Source organism: Vicugna pacos, chromosome 34 (assembly GCF_048564905.1).
Source record: "Vicugna pacos chromosome 34, VicPac4, whole genome shotgun sequence".
NCBI lineage: Eukaryota > Metazoa > Chordata > Mammalia > Artiodactyla > Camelidae > Vicugna > Vicugna pacos.
The window spans coordinates 20,723,582-20,745,992 of record NC_133020.1 but is presented as its reverse complement, the minus strand read 5'-3'; the positions used below and the strand labels follow the sequence as shown (position 1 = coordinate 20,745,992).

The 22,411-nt window shown below is 58.7% G+C and overlaps 1 protein-coding gene and 1 long non-coding RNA gene across 6 annotated transcripts in view; both read right to left on the bottom strand.

Annotated features, from left to right (window-relative positions):
- LOC107034223 (uncharacterized) overlaps window positions 1–12,283 on the bottom strand; it is a 69,561-nt gene extending 57,278 nt beyond the window's left edge. For all 4 annotated transcript variants that reach the window (XR_012066854.1, XR_012066855.1, XR_012066856.1 and 1 more), the window contains exons 1-3: window positions 12,111–12,283; window positions 11,402–11,484; window positions 7,431–7,482 (exon numbers count right to left, since the gene is read on the bottom strand). This is a non-coding gene — a long non-coding RNA (uncharacterized lncRNA). The remainder of the gene's footprint in view (window positions 1–7,430; window positions 7,483–11,401; window positions 11,485–12,110) is intronic.
- A 3,996-nt stretch (window positions 12,284–16,279) lies between these two features.
- B4GALNT3 (beta-1,4-N-acetyl-galactosaminyltransferase 3) overlaps window positions 16,280–22,411 on the bottom strand; it is a 79,192-nt gene continuing 73,060 nt past the window's right edge. The window contains exons 14-20 of one of the 2 annotated variants that reach the window (XM_072954849.1): window positions 21,326–22,109; window positions 19,929–20,248; window positions 19,072–19,225; window positions 18,750–18,822; window positions 18,236–18,389; window positions 17,566–17,692; window positions 16,280–16,791 (exon numbers count right to left, since the gene is read on the bottom strand). In XM_072954849.1, the coding sequence (XP_072810950.1) occupies window positions 16,683–16,791; window positions 17,566–17,692; window positions 18,236–18,389; window positions 18,750–18,822; window positions 19,072–19,225; window positions 19,929–20,248; window positions 21,326–22,109 (1,721 nt within the window). In that variant the 3' untranslated portion in view covers window positions 16,280–16,682. The remainder of the gene's footprint in view (window positions 16,792–17,565; window positions 17,693–18,235; window positions 18,390–18,749; window positions 18,823–19,071; window positions 19,226–19,928; window positions 20,249–21,325; window positions 22,110–22,411) is intronic. The other variant, XM_072954850.1, reaches the window with a different exon arrangement.

Below are 22,411 nucleotides of genomic sequence, written 5' to 3'. Positions count from 1 at the left end.
TCAGTCTCTGCAGCCCCCACACCTGGCCTCAGTGCCTGGGACTCAGCATTACGCTTACTGAGTAAACGAATGACTAGGCGAGGGTGTGGCTTTTCTAGTTATCATGTATTTCATTTAATCTTTAATGTGTTTTTCCTGATTATAAAAGGATGACATGCAGGTGTTCTTCCCCTTTTGTTGAGATGCTGTTGGAGGCTCTATCGTCAGGCAGAGAAGGAGCAAGTGAATTCACCCCATTGGTGGTGTGTTGTCTGCCAAGCACAAGCATTTACTGAGTGCCTGCTGTGTTCACGGCTTAGACCCTAAGCCAAGTGCTGGAGATAACATCTCTGATTTCACAGAACTCAGTTTCACTCGAACTTAAGTAGAAATGCAACAACGACTTACACTCTTGTTAAGATAGAATTTAGACAATTTAAATAAGATTCAGCCATCAACATCGGTTAAGCCCTTGTAGACACCCTGGGAATGGACAGTTTGCACTTCACATGCGGTACGCAGTCCTCAAGGGGTGAGGTTTTCCTGCTTTCCTGCTGTTGTCATGCCTGGGCCAGTCCTGTGCTGTGGCCTCCAAGCAGCGAGCCTATCATTTTCATCAACCACTTTTTATTCTGTAGCAAAACGCTGCCTTGCTTGGCTGTTACTTACTGCCTCTGTGCTCGTCTGAAACAAAGCATGGCCCAAAAAAGGCGTGAGTGGTCAAAAATTCAAGTTGGGAAAACACAGAGTTTAGAAAGGGAAAGTCCTCGTTGTGATATGAACTCCTTCCATATTTCTACCCTGCACTGAGATAACGCACAGGAACACAAAACAGACCCTCTAAACACTTCCAGTTTCTATGAACAGAGGGCCATAGCACGTTCATAATGGCTTTTCCCCTATGAAATGCATCTCATATTACATCGTATGTATCTTCCCACGTCTGTGCAGAGGAGCTACCTCGGTCTTTTAAAAGACACACATAGCATTTCATCGTGCGGATGTAGTCTGCTTTACTTAGGCAACGTGTCAGGGATCACAACTTGGGTCACTTCCAGTTTTCTGTATTCCCAACAATGACGCAGTGACTATCTTGGTTTTCTGCACTTTGGGGAGCATTTCCTGTGGGAGAAACTCCTTGGAGTGAACTTATTAGGTAAATGGATAAGAATATTTAAAATTTTAATAGATAATTGCCAGTGTCCTTCAGGAAAGACTGTAGTGGACCTGGGTGACTTGGTAGTCATTACACCCACCAAGTGTGTGAAAATGCTGGTTTATCCACCCCTTCACCAACACTGGGAATGATCAGTCTCTTAAATCTCTGCCAATCTAAAAGGACACGCCACACACACGCACACACGATGCACACGCATGCACACATGACGCACACATTACACACATGCCACACACGCACACACCACACACATGCGCACACACACGCACATACACACACTAGAGCCATTTGTGATGCTTATCAGTGCCTGTTTGTTCATATTTTCTGTTTTTCTACAGGGTTCACTTTGAAGACCTTCTACGCACATCAGAGAAATCTCTGTCCCATGTGTGCTGATTTTCCCTCATTTGTCTTTGTCTTCCGACATTTGCCGGCGTGTGGCCGTGCTGGGAGGGGCTGGCGCACAGAATCTGCAGACAGCCTGCTCGGTCACCCCGGTTCTGTCTGTAAGTGTCTAGCTCAATGACCAGAGTCCAGTTACTTAACCTCGGGGTCCTCACCTACAAACTGAGTGAGAGGAGCCCTATCTCATGGGGGGCTGTGAGAACCGGAATGAGTTCACGTACGTGAAGTGCTGGACACAGTACTTGGCGTGAAATGCGTGCTACGTGCTGTTGTGATTGCTATTATTATTTTGTATTCAAATAGTTTTTATTTTTACACAGTCAAATCGATCCTTTGTGACTTCTGGATTTCACGGCATGCTTGCAACGGCTCTCCTCAGTCTAAGATCAGAAAAATACTCACCAGGCGTGCCACCTAAAGGCGTCCGGGGGAGTCCATTTACAAGACAGGTCGCCGCAGCCGCTCCCTCCCACACTGCACTTCTTGTAAGTTAACCTGGCTTTTCACAAACCCGGGCTTTTCTTAAGGGGAGACCTGCCTGTGTTTACATCACATGTAAGGCTGTGAGGGCAGAGCGCCCTGGGGACTGCGTGATGCTAACTCGTCTCCCGTCTGAAGAGTGGGCCTGGGCAGGTCACCCCACAGCCCAACAAACCCCATCACTGACGCCTGGCTGTGAAGCAGTGGCCCCACGCCAGGTATCCAACCCTGAAGCAATTCGCAGTCCAGACGGAAGGTGTCGTTAAAGGCCTCAGGGGGAAAGCATTGCTGATGGAAGGGAGACTGACGAGTGGGTGAAGGGGAGGGGAACAGAGGACATTCCACACGCAGGGACGCAGGGACCCCGCCTCGACTCAGCCCACGGGCGCTGCGGCTGGAAGGAGGTGGGGCGGAGGCCAGAGCCAGAGCCTTGGAAGAAGACAGGAAAACCTGGCTTCTTGTCCTGTCCCAGGACTCAGCGGGTCAGACGTCTAAAGGAAGTGACATCACTCTTCTGCCTCACTTTGCTCATCCTTAAAATGCAGCCTCAGCCTCCGTCCTTGGGCAGCGGTGCAAATTCTACCCGATCACACGTGTGCAAACATTCTGTCCGAACGCAAACATCCAAAATCCTTAGGCACTTTCTGCCGCTAGTTGGTGTGGGACTGCCCCTGCCTCAGAGGCTTCACTGTGGGTTCGCCCCTCTCTGCCTTCCCTGGGGTCCCTGAGGCTGCTTTCGGAAGCGGGACAGCTTCCCGGGGACCCAGACCACCCATCCTGCTTCCCTGCGTTTTGAATCCTGGCTCTCCTAATCTTGTTGTTAACCCCGATGAGAACTCTACTCCGACCCCCTCCAACCCTGACAAAAACACCCCACGGGAAGCACGGAGCCTCTGCCCGAGAGGTTGTTAGTAGCAGGATTAGCAGTCGCCCCCAGGCTCCTGCTGCTTCCCTTCGGCCTTGTTTTTCCCAGACAAGGGTGTGGACCCCTCTCCATCCCAGTGAGCCCACCATCTGCTCCGATTCAGGGCTGAAGGCGGAGAAGCAGGGCAGCGAGCATCTTCCTGAGATCCAGTGGCTCTCCCACAGCCCAGGGAGCAGCGTCCTCCAGTGGGTGGCAGCGGCCTTCTCAGGCCAGCAGGGCTCTGGAGGTCTGGAGGCCACGGCACAGGGCAGCCCCACCCCCGTCCCCACAGCCCAGTGCAGAGGGCTTTATCAGGGAGAGGCGCTCGCTGGGAGCTGGGAAACCTGGGTTCTGGCTTCAGCACTGGCTAGCTGCGTGACCTGGGACGTCCCTTGCCGTCTCTTCTCAGTTTCCTCATTAGCCAAATGAGAGGGTTGGGTACTAAAACTGATGCCCTGCGGGCAGACAGAAGTGTGCACGGTTTGAGGCTAAACGCCTGTAAGCAAGGCGGGCACTTCCCGTGAGCAGCATTTCCTGCCATTGCCAGCACTGGAGCGTCTGAGTTTGCGTTCTCAGCTGCTCCCGGTCCTGGCACTTGGGAAAGGAGCCAAGAACCTCTGGCCTTTTTGGCATCATTATTTAAGAGACGCGGAATACTCCACTGGCCACCACCAGGAAGAGCCGAGTGCAGAACCAGATCTGGCCAGGCTTGCTCACCTCCCGAGGCCAACCTTAACCCGAGATGAGGCGCAGCGAAGCAGTCACTGTGGCCCTCTTGGCAACACAGGATCCTTAGTCCCTTCCCCTGCACTTACCAGCAGGCAGGGCTGGCTTCAAGGGCCTGCTCAGAGAGGCCCGCAGTGGGAAAGGCCCGGCTGGGTTTCACGCCCTCCATGACCACCTTGACGTTCTGAATGCATTTTGGCCCTCAGGCTCATCTTGTTCTGAGCCCTGCAAATCACTGTGGCCACATGAACTCCCACTTGGGACCCTTTCAGCAGTCTCTCCCACTAGGGTGCTGCTTCCCAAGGCAGAGACTCTGGACCTTAATTCTGACGGATTCTTCCTGTCCTTCAAGATCCAGCTGAGGCAGCATTAAAATCCACACGTCCTTCTCCAGACGGCCGCCTTCCCACCCCATCTGCCTCTCTCACGTGGCACCCACCCCTTCTGTAACTCTTCCCAACTCCCCGCCTGACTGGTCACCTCCAGCCGTGCCCTCTGCACTCTGACCTCCTCAAAAAAGACGGTGCTCGATGAAAGTCTGATGACCGACTGGAAAGCAAACAGAGCTATCGTCCCCGAACAGAGCGCAGAGTGGCGCACACAGGGGGCGCTCCATCCAGGCTGCTGACTCACGCACGGAGCAGCCGGGGCCTTACACCGCAGGGCCCTGCCCGGGCCCCAGCCACGGCAGCCCGCGGACGGGCCTTCCAAGCCTGTCCTACTGGCGAGGCGGGAGGGATGAGGTCCAGGGCGGCAGAGCTGATTTGCAGGCTTCCTCCCCACCCCTGCGGTTCCAGGTCCGAACTGCGCTGCGGGAAACCCTATCAAGACGCCGGACACCTGCAAAGCCCTGCAGTCTGCAAGCCGCTGTCACGAGCTTTCTTCTCAACTGTCAAGACAAATACTCGAATACTAACTGTGGGGTTGCTATGCTGACATTCTCTCTTTCCCTCGTAAACTCCTTGAGGGAAAATCAGGAAATACAGACAAAGCCAAAGGAATAAGGACACCTCAACTCCTAGGGCCCAGAGATGACGCTGCCAACATTTCAGTCTGTATCTCATTGGATTTACCTACGCACATAATCCATATTCTCACCAGCCTTTTTTCTTTCTGGTATCACGCAGGAAACAGTGTTAACTCCCCCAGACGCTCCACTGCACGTGCCCTGTCTGTGTTTATTCCTGCAATTAGTGAAGGAAAATCACACTAATTCTTTTTAATGGAGGGACTGGGGATTGAACCCATGACCCCATGCACACTAACCACCGAGCGACACCCTCCCCCCATAATATGTATCTTTCAAAGCAGGAAAACACGGTCACTGCTTTGTAATCTCATTACCCCCATGTTTATAGGCGGGCAACAGAGGTCGCAGGTCACACAGCTGCTGAGGGCAGTGCTGGGGCCTGACTCTGGGCGCCCTTACTGCGGGGCCAGGGTACATGTCCCTGAACCCCACTGCTGCTCAAATTCCAAGGGCGCTGACGGGACTGGTGGCTGTGGGAAGGAAGCCCTGGCAAGGAAGGGTTTGCTGGGACTGGACTTCGGGGAAAGGACCCCGAAACTGCCCGGGTGTCCCACAGTTCAGCACGGGCGGGGCCGGGCCAGGCTGGGATGAGTTCCCACCTCCATAAAACTGGACTTTGCCTTGCAGTAAACAGTCACAGGGTGGCGGCGGTCAGCTGTCAGGCAGGGGCCCGGAGGAAGCGGCTGCCAGGTGGCGGGACCGGGCTGCACAGGACTGACCCCAGGGAGCAACTGGACATCTGTTTGGTGGCCTTGGAGGGCTCTTCTCTTTGCATTTTTAGAAAAAGGAGTGAGGGCACAGCCGTAACCCAGCAGCTGCCTGGCTGCCCGGGGCACGGCCCTGGGTGGCAGAAAGTGCCTCCAGCCTGGGTCGGGGCCCCAGGCTGAGGACTGGACCAGCCTGCCTGCCCACCTCCTCCCTCCCTTCCCTCTCTCCCTCCTTCCTTCCTTCCTGAGCACACATTACTGGCCAGATGCTGTGTTAGGCACGAGAGGAAGGATTTCCTCAGAGCCCTGGCCTTCCACGAAGGTGGCAAAGGAACAGGAGCTGACCAGAGGCCTGCAGAACAGCGGTTAAGGGCTGGAGCTCTGGACTCACGCAGACCCGGGTTCAAATCTTGACTCCCCTGTCTAGCTGTGTGACCTCAGGCCAGTTACTCTACCTCTCTAAACCTACATGTCCTTTCTTAAGGTGCCTAGAAGTAAGATCAGGCACAAACACACTTAGGAGTGCCTGGAACATGGTAAGTGCTGGGTAAACGCAGCTGTCGAAAGAGAGGCATGTTCCGCATCCACAGGGGGTCTGGTTCCAGAGGACGCCTAGCGGTTCAGGTTAGAACAGTCCTGGGGCCTTCTCGGCGCTTTAGAGGAGGGTTTGGCAGAGTCTGGCAGCGGCTCCTCCCTCCCTTTAGCATGTATAGACCAGACCACACACCAGCTCCTCGCGACGAGGGAGGGGGCTGGCATCCTCTCGTTTTGACAAAGGGGAGGTGAGAAGCAGCGGGGGCACGTGAGCTGCCCGCGGTCACCGAGGGAAGAAACGGCAGCTGCTGGGTTCAGATCCCTTGACTCCAAGCTCGGAGCCACCCGCTCCCTAACCTTCCCTCCCCAGACCCCGGCCCACACACAACACCAGAGCCGCTACTTAGGGTTCAGGAGTGGGGGCTGGAATCCCAAAGCTGGAAGGGAGAGCCCGGCGGGATCTGCTGGGCCTGGCGGGGGAGCCAGTGACCCCCAGGGCTGGGGCGGCAGCAATTCTGGCCGGCGGGCTCTGGCCGAGGCCTCCTGGGACTGGCTGAAGCTAGCAGGGGCCATCTGTCTCAGGGCTGGCCGACCTTGAGGGCTATCTACATCCTGGCTCTGATCCCTGGGACCCAGTGTCCCCGGGGACACCTCACTATCTTGATCTCACCTGCCCTGGAGCGGCCCTGGGGCCTCTCCAGGTCAGAACAGCATCCTTCCTCTGCAGCCTGCCTGTCTACACAGGCCCCCGGCATGCCAACCCCCAGGACACAAATGCATGCAGGCACAAACTGTGTGCTGTACTGAGGGCCACACCAGGAGTGGAAGTGCCCAGGAAAGACAGTCATCTCCTGCACCCCCAGAGGGCTCCACGTAAGAGGCCCATGGAGCACAGCTCATGGTGGTCCTGCCTCCCCAGCCCCTTCTGAACGAACGTCCCAGTTCACTCACTCAGCACTCCAGGCTGGGTGCCAGGCTCTGGGATACGCAGTGAACAAGGCAAAGTCCTTGTTCCCATGAAGCTTATCTACAGGGTGGGACTGAAAAGGTCTTTTTATCTCCTATATGCTTTCCCTTTATGCACTTGATTCTCTGCTAAGCCTGTCACTGGAGGGGATTAGGGGATGTGGACGTGGGGAAGGCGGGGATCTCTACTGTATGGTAGATGCCCAGCTCACGATCGGAGCCGAACACACAGAGGATCCTGGCAGGCTCCCGGCTCGGCTGGGTGGGGTGGGAAATTCACCACCTTCCCTTTTCCCATCCCTGGGTCAGATACGCTCTACCGATGAGGTCTACGCGCCTGGACTCTTGCCAGGGACTGTGGGCACAACTTACTGCTTCTTACTCCCAGGGCCTGAAACTCCAAGGAAGTAATTCTCGCCTTCTCGCAGACGTGTAATTCAGGGGGACTTACTAAACTCACACACACCATTGTGTGGAATGTTGATGTTTTGCTTGACGATTAATTGAGTCATTTGCACTTACCTGCATCTAGGCCTCCCCTCTGGATTCCAGCTCCACCGCAAAGCCTAAGGTTCTGCAAAACCAAGAAAGGCTCAGTAAACGTCTGAGTGAAGCACGAAGAGGATCTAAGGATGGACGCATCAGACCCTGTACACAGACGCACGGCGGGCAGCTCCAGGCACTGGAGTGTGCCAGGTGCTGGTGCCAAACACAGGCTCTGATTTATTTGCTGCTCAGGGGGGCGCTCTGGATGGATCACCTCTGCATCCTTCAGACCAGTGTCCACCTCTGGGGGTCTCCTCCACCTGCCCCTCCAGGGACCACACGTGGTAGTGGTTAAGGACTCAGGCCCCAGAGCCTGGCTAGGTTCAAATACTGACTAATATTAATGGCGGGATGATCCTGGGCAAAGTAGTGAGCTGTTCTGAGCCTCGTCTGTCTCATCTGTAAAATAGGTGTGGCCAACAGAATTCAGTGATGGAAAGGGCCCAGCGCAGATCTGAGACAGTAAACGCCGGCAGCGTCCACCACGAGTAATCTGGCAGTGTGGTGCAGACCAAGGGCCCTCACATTTGCAGTGCCTCAGAACCCCCTGAGGGCTTGTTGAAGCGCACATTGCTGGGCTCCACCCCAAGTTTCTGAGTCAGCAGGTCTGGGGTGGAATCTGAGAATCTGCATTTCCAACAAGCCCCCAAGTTGCTGCTGCTTCAGGGACCACACTTTGAGAACCACCGGTACCCAGAGGAAAGAAGACGGGTGTAGGATTTGGACACTGGGACCATCCCTTAGTATCTGGTGACCCTGGGCCATTAATCTCTTTGTGCCTCAGTATTTTCACCTGTAAGAAGGGAGTCAACCCCCACTTCGCCGGGGCTGGGCCTGGCATGCAGCATTCTCAGTATTGAATTCTTACTGTTTAAATTTTGGCTCCATTTATCAGCCCTTGAAGGATGGGCAGGATTACAAAGAGCAGAGACGGGTCAGGCGGGCTTGGGGTTGCTGCAGAGAACCCCGAAGCCTGGAGCGAAGTGCCAAGCATTTGGAAGGCCCAGAGCAACGTGCTAATTCGGAAAGAACTCCTGTTCCAATTCTTTGTAAGTTTCTACGTGCCAAATCCATGATTAACTTTGGGCCCCGCCTGAGACTGACCGACAAGGTGACCTCCGGCAGAGGAGGTGGAAAATGCGTCCTAAAAAAGTCAGTCGTCCCCACGGGGTTCCTATCGCAGCCCCCATGCCTTCCTGTCCCTCCCTGCACCCTCTCCCCGCACCCCCACCCCCGTGTCTATAGAGAAACCCTGTCACCTGCTGGGCTCACGAAGGGATCAAGGAGCCTTCGGGCTCCGGGCCAGGCTGAGCGGCCCCAAGGCCGCCGCAGGGTCCTGGCGCCCCCTGGCGGACGAGGGGCGCCGCACGCCTGCGGGGCGGCCCCTCCACGCGCCCGGGCGTTGCGGGCCGCGCGCACCCGGGGGAGGGCCGGCGCCTGGCGGCCAGGCTGCGCCCGGGGCTCAGGGCGCGGAGGCCGTCTCCGGGCCAGCGGCGCGTTATTACGGGAACAGCACGCGGACGGCCCGCCCGCGCTGGATGAGAGGCTGTTGACTTTTCAGGGCGAGACCCACTGCTCCTGGCACCCGGAGGGCTGCCGGCGCAGCGCTGGCCCCAGACGCAGGCCTCGGGCCGGGCCTCTGCAGGCTTTGGCCTGAAGACCAGTGGCAGCGTCCAGCCTGAGTCATTCCTTCCCTGCGGCGCACACCAGGGAAGGAAGGGCTATCCCTGGGCCAGGGGCTTCTAGTTTAAAGGCACAGCTTCACTGTCCGAACACCATGCCCCTCACCCAGCCATCTTGGGCCTAGAATCTCACCCTGGGAGATCCGTTCTTTTGCCTTTGTCGAAAATACTCTTGGAAGTAACTCTCATTTGAAAAATTCAATGCTGTCTTCATCGAGCACGTAATGTGGGCAAGTCACTGAGCTGGGGACCATGGGGACCAGGAATATGGAAGATTCCCTGCAGGAAAGCAGGCACCTGGAGGGGCCACCTGGACAGGTCTGAACACAACCCAGGGTCTAGAAGGGAGGGCAGGCCTCCGGAGGCGGGGGGCACCGCGGAGAAAGGCCTTTAGTCCTGGAGGGGGCAGGAGTTGGCGGAAGGGTGGGGTGTGTTCAGGGAACAGTGAGTCACGTGCTGCAGCCCAGGGAGAAGGGTGAACTCTCTGCCCTTGAGTGGAGGCTGGAGGCAGGTGGAAGCCCGCTGGGGGGTCTGCACAGCAGAGATGGTGGGGGCCCGGGTAGGTGGGCTGGTCTGAGACTCTCCCTCCCTGAGAGATGGGCCTGGAGCACCTGGAAGGGAGCATCCCCGAGGGCGGGGAGGAGAGAGGTTCCCCACTGAGCAGGGAAGCATTTCAAAGACCAGGGGAGGCTGCTGAGAAGACACACAGGGCCCTTGAGAAACTTGGGGCTGGGTCAGAACCCAGTACTTACAACGCCTCTAGGCCCACAGGTGGGAGGGTGGTCCTGACTGGGAGAGACTTGTCTTTTATCTCATCCTCATTCTAAGACCTCATTACCAGCCCGACCACTTTTAACAGCCCTCTGTGCTAAGCAAGGTCTGCTGTTTCCAGTTCACGCACAGAGAGGCTAAGGCCTGGGCGAGAGGAAGTACACATTCTGCTTTCTATTAACCACTGGCCTTTTAGGGTGCATATTTGTTTCTGTTTAAAAAATTAAAAAAAAATTTTTTTTTAGATAGTTCAGACACTCACAGGGGTCAAAATTCAAAATGTCCGGATGAAAATCTCTCTTTGAGCCCTACTCTCTCAGCTGCCCAGATCACCTGTTACCAGTTTGAACTCAAGCCTTTTGACTATGGGTCCAGGGCCCTTTCTGCCATGGCCAGGCAGGGGCTCAGGGACACAGCACCTGGCAGATTCAGGAAAGCCCCAGGCCAGTGTCACCCGGCAGGGGTGTTACACCTCTTCTTAGCAAGTCTGCTGTCTTCTTTCATCTTAGGCATATAAGTTTATCTTTAGATCCCAAACTCCTTGGGGGCAGGGAGTATGTCTTCAACTTCCAGGAGGCAGCAGAGTAGGGGTTAAAATGATAGGCTACCATGCTGTGTGACCCTGAGCAAGTTCCTTAGGCTCTCTGAGCTTCCACTTTTCAACCAGATTAACAAGGCTCTCACCAACCGCACAGGGCTGTGTGGGGACTGGATGTCTTATGACTCACGTCCCGTGTTCAGCCCTGTGCCAGGGCAGGGCCTGACTCTGGAAGTGGGAACTGCTGTCACTCCCAGTGTCCTGAGGCCACTGTGTGTGTCCACAGCATGACAGACAGGGCACCCTTTTAAATGGAATCCTGAAGGAGGGTTAGGGGTCTCAGGCCCCTAATTAAAGGCAAATTGCCATAGTGGGTCACCCAAATCCATATATTTGAACAAACTGCTCTCCCTGGACTGGTTCCACCCTTCCCTTTTGTGAAACCAGCCCTTTCAAGGCCAGGCCATTCACTGTCCCCTCTTCAGGTGGTTTGTCTGGAGCACCGGGCATTTTGAGGCCAACAGAAGGGCTGATTTTGTCTGATGTGAGTCTGAGTGATACACAGGGAAAACACCACATGGCTTCTCCCAGGGTGGATAGGCTGAGTCACAGGATGGTCACCCCTGCCCTGGGGCTGCCTAGGGCAAGTGACTCATGGCCTCTGCCCCTGGCCTGGTCCCTAGCCGCCTGACCTCTGCCCCTCGGAGGGTACGTCCTCCACCCTGAGACTCTCCGCCAACCCTGGGTTGGAAGGGAGCCCAGCAGCAGGAATAGGCTCACCCGTCAGGGTTTGTACCTGGCTCCAGCGCCTTCCGCGGTTCCCTCCTGGCTGCCGCGGACGTCCCCTCCCAGCCTTCTAACAGGCCTACTCCCTCCCACGGGCCCTCCTGCCTTGGGCCCCAGGTGAATGCTCTGTGCGGTGGATTCCAAGGCTCTTCGATGGGACAGTTACTTACGCCTTCGAGAGAACATCTCTGTAATCCTGTTTCCATGAAAGGGCAGAATGATCTGGTGGAGCTGGTGGTCCCCATCCACCTTACTGTCAATAAACAATGTACAACTTTGTTTACTCTTCTGTTAAAAGAGGCATTCCTTCCCTCTCCAACTCAAGTTTTGTAAAGAGACAAAATATATAGGCCAGCAAGGATTACGGGGTAAATGACTGTCCGGCGGAACAATGGTGCAATCCCCGACGTCCAGGGATAGACTCGCACCACCAGCAAGAGAGCCAGGGAACAGGGAAGTCTGAGCTGGACCCAGCGCAGGGCGGGGAGGAGGGAGGGCGGTGCTTGCTGAGGGGCAGGCCCAGGCGCAGGGCAACCGGGGGACACTGGGAGGGCTCTGTGCTGTCCCCTCAGCCCCTGGGGTCGTCCCACCCCGATCTCCAGACCCACGTCCTCTTCTTGCCCAGAACCTCGAGCCCCAACTTCCTATCACCCAGAACCCTGCGTCTGCGGCTCGGCTGCCACTGGTTGGCAGGGTTGGGGGGCTGCCTTTCCCGGGTGCTCGCGTCGCAAACAGGGCCTCAGGCGTGGAGACCCGCTGTCCTGGGGTGGGGCGGGCTAAGACACGGGTGCCCAGGGACGGGGGTCACTGGGAGACAGACCTCGGGCTGGGAAACGGGGAGGCTCGGAGCCCTTTCCTGTGGGGGAGGGGCCGGCTCACCCCGTGTCCTCCCGCGCTGTGGAAACTGAGGCCCCAAGTGGGAAGCCCGGAGGAGCAGCCAGTCCGGAGCAAGGGGTCCCAGCCCCCAGCCCCCAGCCCCCGCTCGGAGGAGCCGGGCGACGGCAGGGGCCGAGGCAGGCCCGCGCGCCCCCCACTGCGCCGGCGCGCGCCCCTCCGCCGACCCCCGGGGGGCGGGCCCCGCAGAGCCCGGGGGGCGGGGCCGCGCGGAGAAGAGGTGACTCAGGCCGGTGCTCGCGGTCCGGCCCTTTGTTCCCGGCGCCGCCCGGCCTTAAAGGGCCAGCGCCCGAGGCAGGAGCGGGCGCCCCGCTGTCGCACATCCCGCCCGGACCCCTACCCCTTCTGGGGGTGCTCCTGGTCTCCGGGCTCTGGGCCAAATGGGGGCATCCTGCAGGATTTAGGGGTTCATCCAACCGAATTCTCAGGTCATTTCAACTACCCCGCTGTCTCTGGGCAGGGCTGAACCTCAACTGGCCCAGAGGGATTGAGAAAACCTGCTCTTTAAGGATGCTCCCACGGGGGACCCCTTTCAAGGCAACTTCTTCCAGGGTCTCACAGCCCTCTGCCTTCTAACTACAGTCCCCACCCTGCAGGTTGTGCTGGAGGGCCTCCCGGTGTGTCCCACCGCTCACCCTGGCCCCATGTCAGGACTGGTTTGTTTGAACCTCATTTGAACCCGTTTGGTGGGATTTTAGGTCAGCCTATGCAGACCCTTGAACAGGCTCTCGCTCTGGGCCTCCGTGGGGTCAGGGTTGCACTCCGATCCTGTCCAGTCAGTGGAGTCCTCCAGGAGAAACGTGACCCGCCAGCCCCCAGCCGCGCTCGGCCCGTACCAGTGACTCCCGCGGACCGTGCGCCACCACGTGGCCACTGGAGAACGTGCCCGCAGGGACTTGGAGGGGCCCCTGCAGACCTGCCCACCACCGGGACAGCTCTGAAAAGGCATTTTCAGTTACAAAGCAGCCCCGAATTGGCACAAATTAAAATAAAAGCAGGAAGAAAATTAGGGAAGAAAAGGGTGGGCCTGCCCAGTTCCTGTGCTGCCTGAGAACCCGCGTTCTCTGTAAAACCACGCCCTGAGATGGGCTTCGCAGCAGAAGTCCAGAGCTCTCCTAAAACTCGCAAACAGCAGTCTTTTCTTTGAGGCTCGGGGAGATCTGTGCCCCCATTACCCACCTCTTCTACCCCTGCTCCCCCCCCCCCACTGGTTGATGCTCAGAACACACCACTGGAGGTTTGGGTTCATGGTTTTGCCCACTGTTAACACGAAATTTTTCACAGAAGGGGGTCTCACCCTGAAGATTTCATAGTAACTTCACAGTTTATCAGACCTGGACTGAGAGCGGGGTTTGGAAGGAGAAAGAGCAAAGCTTGTTGCTTCGGAGCAATCGGGAGGGTAGGGTGGGGAACAGGGGGGTGGGCGTGGCCAAGGGGGAACTGAGGGCCAGGGAGTCTCAGCTCACAGTTGTGCCTGGGCAGAGGCACCTGGAGTGGGGAGAGAGCTGGGGGCAGCCCCAAGGACTCTCTGGCCTCATGAATGCTCTTTGTACCCAGGACAGAACTTTACCAGGTAAGCTAGGACCACAGGTTGCAGCCTTGGGGCGGACAGGGACTGTGTGGCCTTTGTGGGGTACTGGCCCTGGAGCTGCTTCCTCCTCTCTCCTCCCTGGTGTGCGGGCTGATGGGCACTTCCCACAGCCCCTGGGAGAGCCCCTGAAGGAGGGACGACGTAAGTGACCTCCTTCCCACCCTCAGCACCAGAATGAAGATGTGATATATCACCCAATTCATCTTGGTCTGGAGTCCTGAGCTCAGGCTGCTAACCTTTCTCTTAGCAGCCTCTCCTGCACCTAAGGCGCGTCTACCTGAGGCCGAGTCCACCCAGCTTAAGGACTGGTTCTGACTCCACCCCATTCCTTCCCTTTCTGTAGAATGGAATGATTTCTAACTCGAAAACTTTTTGCAGCTCCACTGTGAGTCCATCTTTATGTCTTGAGTTGTAAAGGCTGAAGCATCTGCGTCCTGGAAGGGGCTCAAAGAGCATCCCCCATGCCTGGAGGTAGAAAAGGCTTTTAAGTCACTCCCTCTCCTCTGGGTCCTGTTCTGAGTCCAGTCTCCTGGCCCCAGTGCCTTGGCCTATCACCATCTGCTGCCTCTGTGGTGGATTAGTCAGTTCTGGACTAACGTGTGTAGGCAGGATCCTTTAAGGACCTACTACAAGCTACTCCATCTTTCACAGTAGCACCTTCTCTTGGGCATGTGTTTAAGGAATACAAACTAATTTAATTTCAGTCTCTGCCTAGACCAAACGCGACTGAGACGGTGTATCTGTAAAGCAGCAACAGGGCACCTCCAGCTCAATCAGAAATGATTTTTAGATTGTCTGCTCGTTTACAATAAGCCACATCTCAGCTTCCCTCCACCGTTCACCAAACCATGCTGTGTCCACCAGCCTTTCTCAACTGAAACCAGCCTCCATGCATCTACTGCAAATGCTTCTCAGACAGGAACCACGTCAGCCCCTTCCTGAGTGAACCACAGCCCAGGAAAAGACGCCCCCCACAGCTGATGAAGGGTGGAGGGTGGTGCGGAGGGGCCCTGGCTTGTCTCTCTGAGGCCTGACACCTGCGGAAGCTGACATGAGCCCTGGGCCCTCAGCCCACCCCTCTTCCACCTTGAGGGGCCAAAGGAAAACACAAGAGCAGTTTGTTTTCTGAGAAGATGCTGTGTTGAATGCTTTCCCCCCAAACCCACACATTTCCCTACAGAGAAGGGGGCCATGCCAGGCCTTCCCAGTTAAGGCAGACGGTGTGGAGGTAACAAACATCAAACACAAGGCACTGGCTGGGGCAGAGCGGGTCGGGGGCCGGGCAGGGGAGGGGAGAAGGGGAGGAATGAAGCCTTCCGGGGCGATGCCCAGGGATGGGAGTGGCCCCAGGAAGAGACCTGGCATCGCAGCCAGCCAACGGCAGCCCTCTCTCCTCCCTACGGCCTCCCCAGCGCAGGGACCATGAGAAGCCATAGCCCGAGGGCAGGCATGGCATCCACGAGCCACGATCTATTAACTGAAAAGTCTGTGTCCTTCCTGATCCCGTAAGGAGGCACGGAGTCTCGTCAACCTCCAGAAGGTTCTCGAGGGGCTTCACTCTCCCATATGCCAAATCTATGCTCTTGGTGAACACAGGGCCCACCAGGTGACGTGCACCCTGTCACCACATGGAGCCCGGGCCCAGCCGCCTGGCCTCCTGGGCCCTGCTGCAGCCCCAGAAGCCCTTCGTCACAGCGGGGGCACGTGCTCCCCGCCCTCCACACACACTGGGGTTCAGGAGGCCGCGTCCACACGCTGCCGGTGAGTCAGCGGCAGCAGCAGAAGAAAAACTGCCAGCCGCAAAGGCACCTGGGGTTATTAGTGCAAGACAGGTGTGTGAGCATCAGCTGACAGAAAGGGTGCCCAGACCACTAAGGCCAAGGGCGAGGTTCCCTGAAATGACTTCACTTTTCAGCCCCCCGGCCCTGCTCCCCTCCACGTGGGGGAGGTGCCTCAGGCGATACCCTTACATCCCCAAACCTTCCTTCCTGGTCCCTGTTTCCCAGTTCATAGTGTGGTCCAGCCCCTTCTCTTCTTCCCTTCAGGGCAGGAGAGCTGGGCTGCGAGGACTCAAGCTTTCCTCTTCCCTTCCCATCCCCTCCTGCTGGGCCCCACTCTCCTCCCCTCCCCTCTGCTTCGTCTGGTCCCTGAGGCTGGGCTGACTCGCAGTTCTGCTCCGCCTACTTGCCCAGCCTGGGGACTGAGGAGCACCGCCCACCCCCTGGGGCACAGGAAGGGCTGCCAGTTGTGTGCTTCTGGTCTGGGCGGTCGGGTTTAGCACTGCCCGAAGGGTGAGGTTAATGCCCTGATTGGTGGTTGGGGGGCTTCCTGGGAGAGGTGTGCGTGTCCTGGAGGCATGGGCCTTGGGTGGAGCTAAGAACTACCCGATGGGGGGCCAGCTCCGGGGCTGTAAATCAGCTGCTCGGTCAGGGACTGGGGGAGACCCCTGTACCAGGGAGCAGGTTTGAGGTATGCAAGGGGGACCCTTCCTAAATGCACAACTCCACTCCCTCACAGTCAATGCTGGGTCTGGACAGTTTTGGTTTCTGTTAAAAAAAAATAAAACACAATAAAATATGTCCAATAGAAGAGTTTCCAGTCCATGGTCACTGCCCCAGAGGGGCACCGGGTGGATACTGGAATCCACCTCCCGATTCAGGTTGGTGTTGACCAAGCAGGTCTCTGCTTCCTTGACCTGGTTCGGCCACCCTTCCCGGGAGCCGTCCCATCTCTGTCCCATCTCCTGGCCTCCTCCCAAGGTCCTCCCTTCAGAGGCCCAGGGGTGGAGGGGCCTTGGCCTTGCCCCACGGAGGATGGCTGCTGGTGCGGGGTGTTGGCTCGGAGGCCCCGTGGGCCCCCCGCGGCTCCAGCTCCCCTCGCTCTCCTCCTGCCGCAGTGAGTGGGCGCAGCCGGGCCACCGCGGTCCAGGGGCGGGGAGTGGTTGGTCCAGTGGGCCACCCGTCGGATCACAGCATCTTCATCTGGCGGCGGTTCCACATGCCTCGCTTGGAATGGAAGTGATGGAAGAAATTCCGGAGGGAGAGACGTTCCACTTCCAGGCCTGCTTGGAGGATTCTGAAGCGGAGGGAGCAAGGTAAGCAGGAGCAGCGCCCCCCCCCTCCTCACCCTCCGGCCACTCCCCACGGGGCGGCGGAGGGGTGCAGGGCGGAGACAGCCAATAGCCTGGGCTGGAGGCCCAGCTCCGCACTGTGGGGCGCGCTTCCTCCCGAGCCTCTATCTCTAGAAAGGACGACAGTGAGATGGACACAGCGCAGGGAGGCGGGAGGGGCCAGGGATGATCCCTGCTGCGACCTCCTCTTCCCGTCCACTTGCCCGCCTGCCAGGCAGCTTGGCCGGTCTCTCCTCCTCCTACCACTGACCCTCTCCCCTGCCCCGACGGCCTTTCTCCTGGGCTTCTGGGAATCCAGGACCTCCTGAATACCTCGTTGTCCTTCAATGGTCCACACTGGCTCTTTTGCTGGACCCCAAATTCTCTCCTGACACTTTTCTGGGTCTCTTATCCACCCACCCAACCTCAGCCTCCTCCCCAGCTGTGTGCTCCTGGCTGAGAACATTACCATTCACACTGGCACAGCTCAGAGTCTGTGCTCTTATCCTGATGGTCTGCCAAGCACCCTCCACACCTGCCCAGCGACATGGGCAGAGGCAGCACCACCCCTCCAATGGCTGCGGACTCTGTCTCAGTGAGGGAAGTAACTTGACCCCCAGGAAGTGGCAGAGTCCAGTGTCAGACTAGGGGGCCTGGGCCTGGGGGATCAAGCCCTGCTCCAGCCCCCAGCCCCCCTGGGGAGGCCCCCAGGCGTCTCAGGCGCCCTCCCCCCCAGTCACCTGTCCAGCAGCTCCCAGTCCTCTCCGCCCCAGCGGTCTCGGAACTCCTTGGTGTTCATGCCCCCGATCCTGTCCAGGTCTGACTTGTAGATGCCGAGCAGCCCAAACCCGTTCACCTCCCAGTAGCCTGCGGATGGACAAGAAGCCCCAGAGGCGCTGAGCCAGGGCCAGGAGGGCACGTCCGCATCCCCAGGGCCTCTTCTGAGAGACAGAGGACAGGGCTGGCCGAGGCTGAGAACGCTCACCCGGAACAAGCCCCTTGCCGGTTGGCAGGGAGGCCCCCGTGAGCTAAGGCTCAGGGTCCAATGAAGGCAGCAGCCCCACCAGGGAGGGACCAAGGGCTGCGGACGGCCCACAGGAGGCTCTGACAGCAGCAGCCCGCAGGGCAGAGCCTGGCCCGTTCCCTCTCTAGGCCAGGGAAACCTCCTCCCAGCTCTGCGTCCTCACAGGGCAGACTGGCACACAGTAAGTGCTTAATAAATATCTGATGAGTGAATGAAGGAGGAGGCGAGGCGGGAAGTGCTCATCACTGCTGCGCAGCTGGGGGCCTGGGGCCGTCTCTGCAGTCTGCCCAGGTGAGCAGAGGAGTGGAAGGGAGGGTGGGGAGGGGAGCTGCCCTTGCCGACATGGCCGTTTCCAGCTCTGGGGTTAAGAGCCAAGGCAGGCTCACCCTCTGGCCACTGGGGGGTGGCCCCGCAGTGCAGCCTCATCACCATGGGGGCGAAGGCCATCTTGCCCTCCACACAGTGCTTCCGGATGGCATCGATGACTCCGTCTGGGAAGTGGATGTGGAGGTCACAGAGGAAGATGATGCTGTGTGGGTCCTGGGGACAGAGGTGGGAGGGTCAACAGACACTACAGCCTGGGGTGAGGGGCCAGGCCGCTCTCTGGGACCATCCTCAGGCTCTTTCCCATTCAGTGACTGAGAAACTTGCACGAAACAGTCAGACTGACTCCACGGTTCTGGGCATCGAGGCACAGTTCTCACGACCAGAGGGAGTTCTGACTCCTCCCCACTCTTCACGGACTCCGAGGACTCTGGACAAAAGTCCCACCGTCTTGTGCTGACTCCCACCCTGGCCCTGGCCCCCATGTCCTTGTCCCTTCCTCCCAAGGAGCCGGCCGTCTGAGCACCTCTCCACCCACCTGTAGTCGCGTCTCCCATGCCCTTCCCGGGCTGTTACCTTCACCAGGTCCACACCAGCCTGGAGTCCAGCCGAGCGCTCGAAGTTCCCACTTAGCTTCATGTACTGGTAGCTGCAGGGGGAGCAGAAAGGGGGGCTGAGCGCTGGGACCCGGCGGTGGCAGTCCCTGGAGGAAGCTGGCAGACAGACTAGACATGATGAGGGCTCCCGGGGTGGGACTACACGTGGTGAGCCCTCTGGGAAAAGCCAGAGACTGGGAATCAGGGAACTGGTGGGACTTCCGACTCTGCCCTGGGCTCAGCAGCCCTGAGACTTCAGGAAGGAGGCGGCTCAGGCTGTGCCTCGCCGGGAACACCCTCACCTCCTCAGCTTGGACCTTTTCAGGGCCATCTCGACATCCATGTCCTCACTGCTGAAGTCAGTGATGATGACGCTGAAGTGGGGGTCGCCCGTGACCCGGAACAGCGTCTCCATGTCTCTGATGAATTGCTGCACCCAGCGTGCCTGGTTCTTCACTGCCCGGCGGGGCAGGTGGGGAGGAAAAAGCAGAGGTAACGCAAGAGGGGCACCTCCACTCCCGGTTCCTGCGCGGTCAGGAGTCCCCTCAGACCCTTGCTTGGGGTAACGCAACATGGGAAAGGCCAGCAGAGCAGTAGGGGATGGAGGGCAGAGGGTGAGCTCAGTTGCTGGGCCTCTCTACCCACTCCCCGCACACACGGCCTCCCAGGCAGGAAGGCCTTGGGCTGCGGCCCGTCACCAGCCCCGCGTGGTCACCTTCCTGGGCTCTGACACTCTAACCCTCCAGCTGTGTGTCTCACCACGCCCTTCAGGCCCGTCTGACCCCACGGTCACACTCCCGTCTGTGGCGGGCTCCACTCTCTTGTTATGGACACCGCCCTGCGGGCCCCTCCCTGTCTCATGTCCCCAGGCCAGCTGTGGGGCGAATTCCAGCGCAGCAGCCCCCGCTGACCTTCACCCCCACCCCCCGAACACTTATCCAACAGGAAGGCGCTGGCCCTGTGTCAGCACTGTCCCTGCTCTGGCATCTACTGCCCCACCTCAGACCAGTTACTTTTCTCCTGTGAGCCTCAGTTTCCCCAGCTGCAAAGTGGCCTCTCTCACAGGCTCTCATGAGATCCAATCAGGACGCAGAGACCCGGGTGCTCACGATAATGCGAGGCCCCTGCTCCACGGACGCCGCCCGCCATGGAGGCTCACCGGGCACAACGAAGTGGACCACGGCTCGGTGATTCCAGGAGAAGCCCTGGGGCCAGCACAGCTTGGGCTCCGGGGCGCGGACGCTCAGGACGCGCCTCCGGCTGCTCTGCGGGCTCCCAGCGAGGCCCTGCGGGTTCTGGGCCTCGGCCTCCTCCCCGCCGGCCGCCTCCACGCCCTGCCAGCCTCGCGTGGACACGAACTCAGAGAGCCGCACCCGGCGCTGGCCCCGCTCCAGCAGCTCCAGCTCCAGGAGGTAGCGGCCCCCACGCAGGTGGTCCTGGCGCTTCTCCACGTTCACGATGCGCTGCAGCTGGTACCTCCTGTGGCAGAAAGGGCGGGGGCTGGGGTGACCCCGCCCCACATGGCGGGCGGCACGGGTGGCAGAAGCCGGCAAGGCCGGCTGTCGGGAGACCTCGGTCTCCACCCCAGCGTCGCCGTGGGTGAGATGCCACGCGATGCTCACCCGCTCCAGTGATCGCTGTTCTCCGTCTTTAAAAAGGTACCTACTGAGCTGGACAATGTCTAGTCTTTTAGCTCTAAGATCCTCAGTACATAAGGGGAACGAGGGAGTCGCAGAGAAGAGTTTCCGTCAGAGACTGGCCCTCAGTGCACGACTCCGTTCAGTCAACAGTGACCGAGACAGAGCGGATCATCAGGGGACACTGACTGGTCGGCACAACATCCCTGTTCACCCGGAAACGCAAAGCAAAGCCACCGTGCGGCCCCACTTCACACCCTTTGGGGTGGTGATGCCAAGAAAAGGGAAAATAACAGGATCTGAGGGAGATGTGGAGAAGCTGGGACCTTCCCACGCCTCTGAGGGGAATGGAAAATGGTGCAGACGGTTTGGAAGAGAGATTGGTAGCTCAAAAATGTGAAGCACAGGGGGAGGGTGCAGCTCAGTGGTAGTGGTAATTAAAAAAGTAAACCTACCTACCCCCTCAAAAAAAACCTGAAAAAAATATGAAAAAATTTTTTTGATTGGAAAAAAGTGATGAAAACATTCTGGGTTCAGATAGTGGTGATGACTGCACGACGTTACAAATATACTTAGAAACCACTAAGAATTAAATGGTATGTGCATTTTATCTCCATCAGAAGACGTAGGCGGGTTGAATGGACCCATGAAGAAACAAGAGCTCAGCCCTGCCTCCTGCCCGAGCCCTTCCACCCCACGGCCGGGTCTGTGTGTCGTTCCAGCCTCAGTGAGGCCCGCTCTGTCGGTATGCTAGCTCCTCCGCGGGGAGGCGACCGCCTCTGTGCAGCCTTCCCGTGCTCAGCATGTGTCCTGGGCCAGCCCTGGCCCCGGAGGACACTGTCTCCCCAGGCGCCCGTGGCCGGGGCCCCTGCAGCGCTCCTGCCCTCCCCGCCCGGCCCAGGAGAGCCCTTTACCTTACCCCCGGCTCCTCTGGTTGAGCTTCTTCAGGAAGACCCGCACGACCTCGAGAGCCTCCTGCTCTGGAAGCAGCAGGTTGCCAGACGTGTTACAGTTCAGGTCGATCCAGTCTGTCCGCAGGGCTTGGAAGTCGAGGTTGCGGGCACTGAAGGTCTGGTCCCAGTTCACCACCGGGTCAAACATGGACAGGTACTCCAACACCTCACTCACCTCCTCCTCCTCCCCCTCCTCCTCCTCCCCACCCTCGTCCTCTCCCTCCACCTGTCCTTCCTGGCCTGCAGCGGCTACCTCCTCCTCCATCCCTGGCCGACCCCTCCCGGGGCCCGGAGGCTCCATCCTGTCTCCCCTTCTCTGCTCTGCGATGTACGACTCGACCTGATTCAGCCACTGGGACTGTGCCAGCGTCCTCCTGGGGCTGTCCCCGGTGGGCCTGGGCCTCTTCACTTGAGGAGGGGGCCCCTTGTCAGGACGACGGGGATCCTGGCGGGGCTGGGGGCTGGGTTTCCTCGCTCTCTTCTCCGCCGGCTGGGCTGGCCTGTCGCTGGTCCTCGCCGGGAAGCGGGCTGTGGAGTTCCGCCTGGAAGAGGAGGCTGGCGGAGCGTCCCGAGGCTGAGCCAGCACTCTCCGCAGGCTTCGGAGGCTGCGGTTGGTGGTGGCCGGCCCAGGGGCGGTGGGTGGCCCCTGTTTCCCCTCTGGTGTCCTGTCCTGGTCCTCGGGGGCAGGGGTGTCCTCTGCCGCTTCTCCATACTGGGACTCTTCCAGGAGCCCTTCCTCGAAAGCTGCTGCTGATAACAACCGTGCCTCACGTCAGTGTTTTCCACCTCTCCCCAACAAGGCACACAGACGGCTGCTGACCGTGCGGGTGAGATGCTGGGGTCCCAGACTGGGCCCGCATCGGGCTTCGTCACTGACTGGCTGTGTGACCCAGGGCGAGTGACTCGACCTCAGCTAAGCCCAGGTCTCCGCTGGCGTAAAGGGAACAGCAGCCCATCTTCCACAGGGCTGTTGTGAAGACCGAGAAGCACGGAAAGTGCTGGCAGGAGCCTGGCTCCGGCAGCAACGCAACAGACGGCCCCAGCCAGGCCCT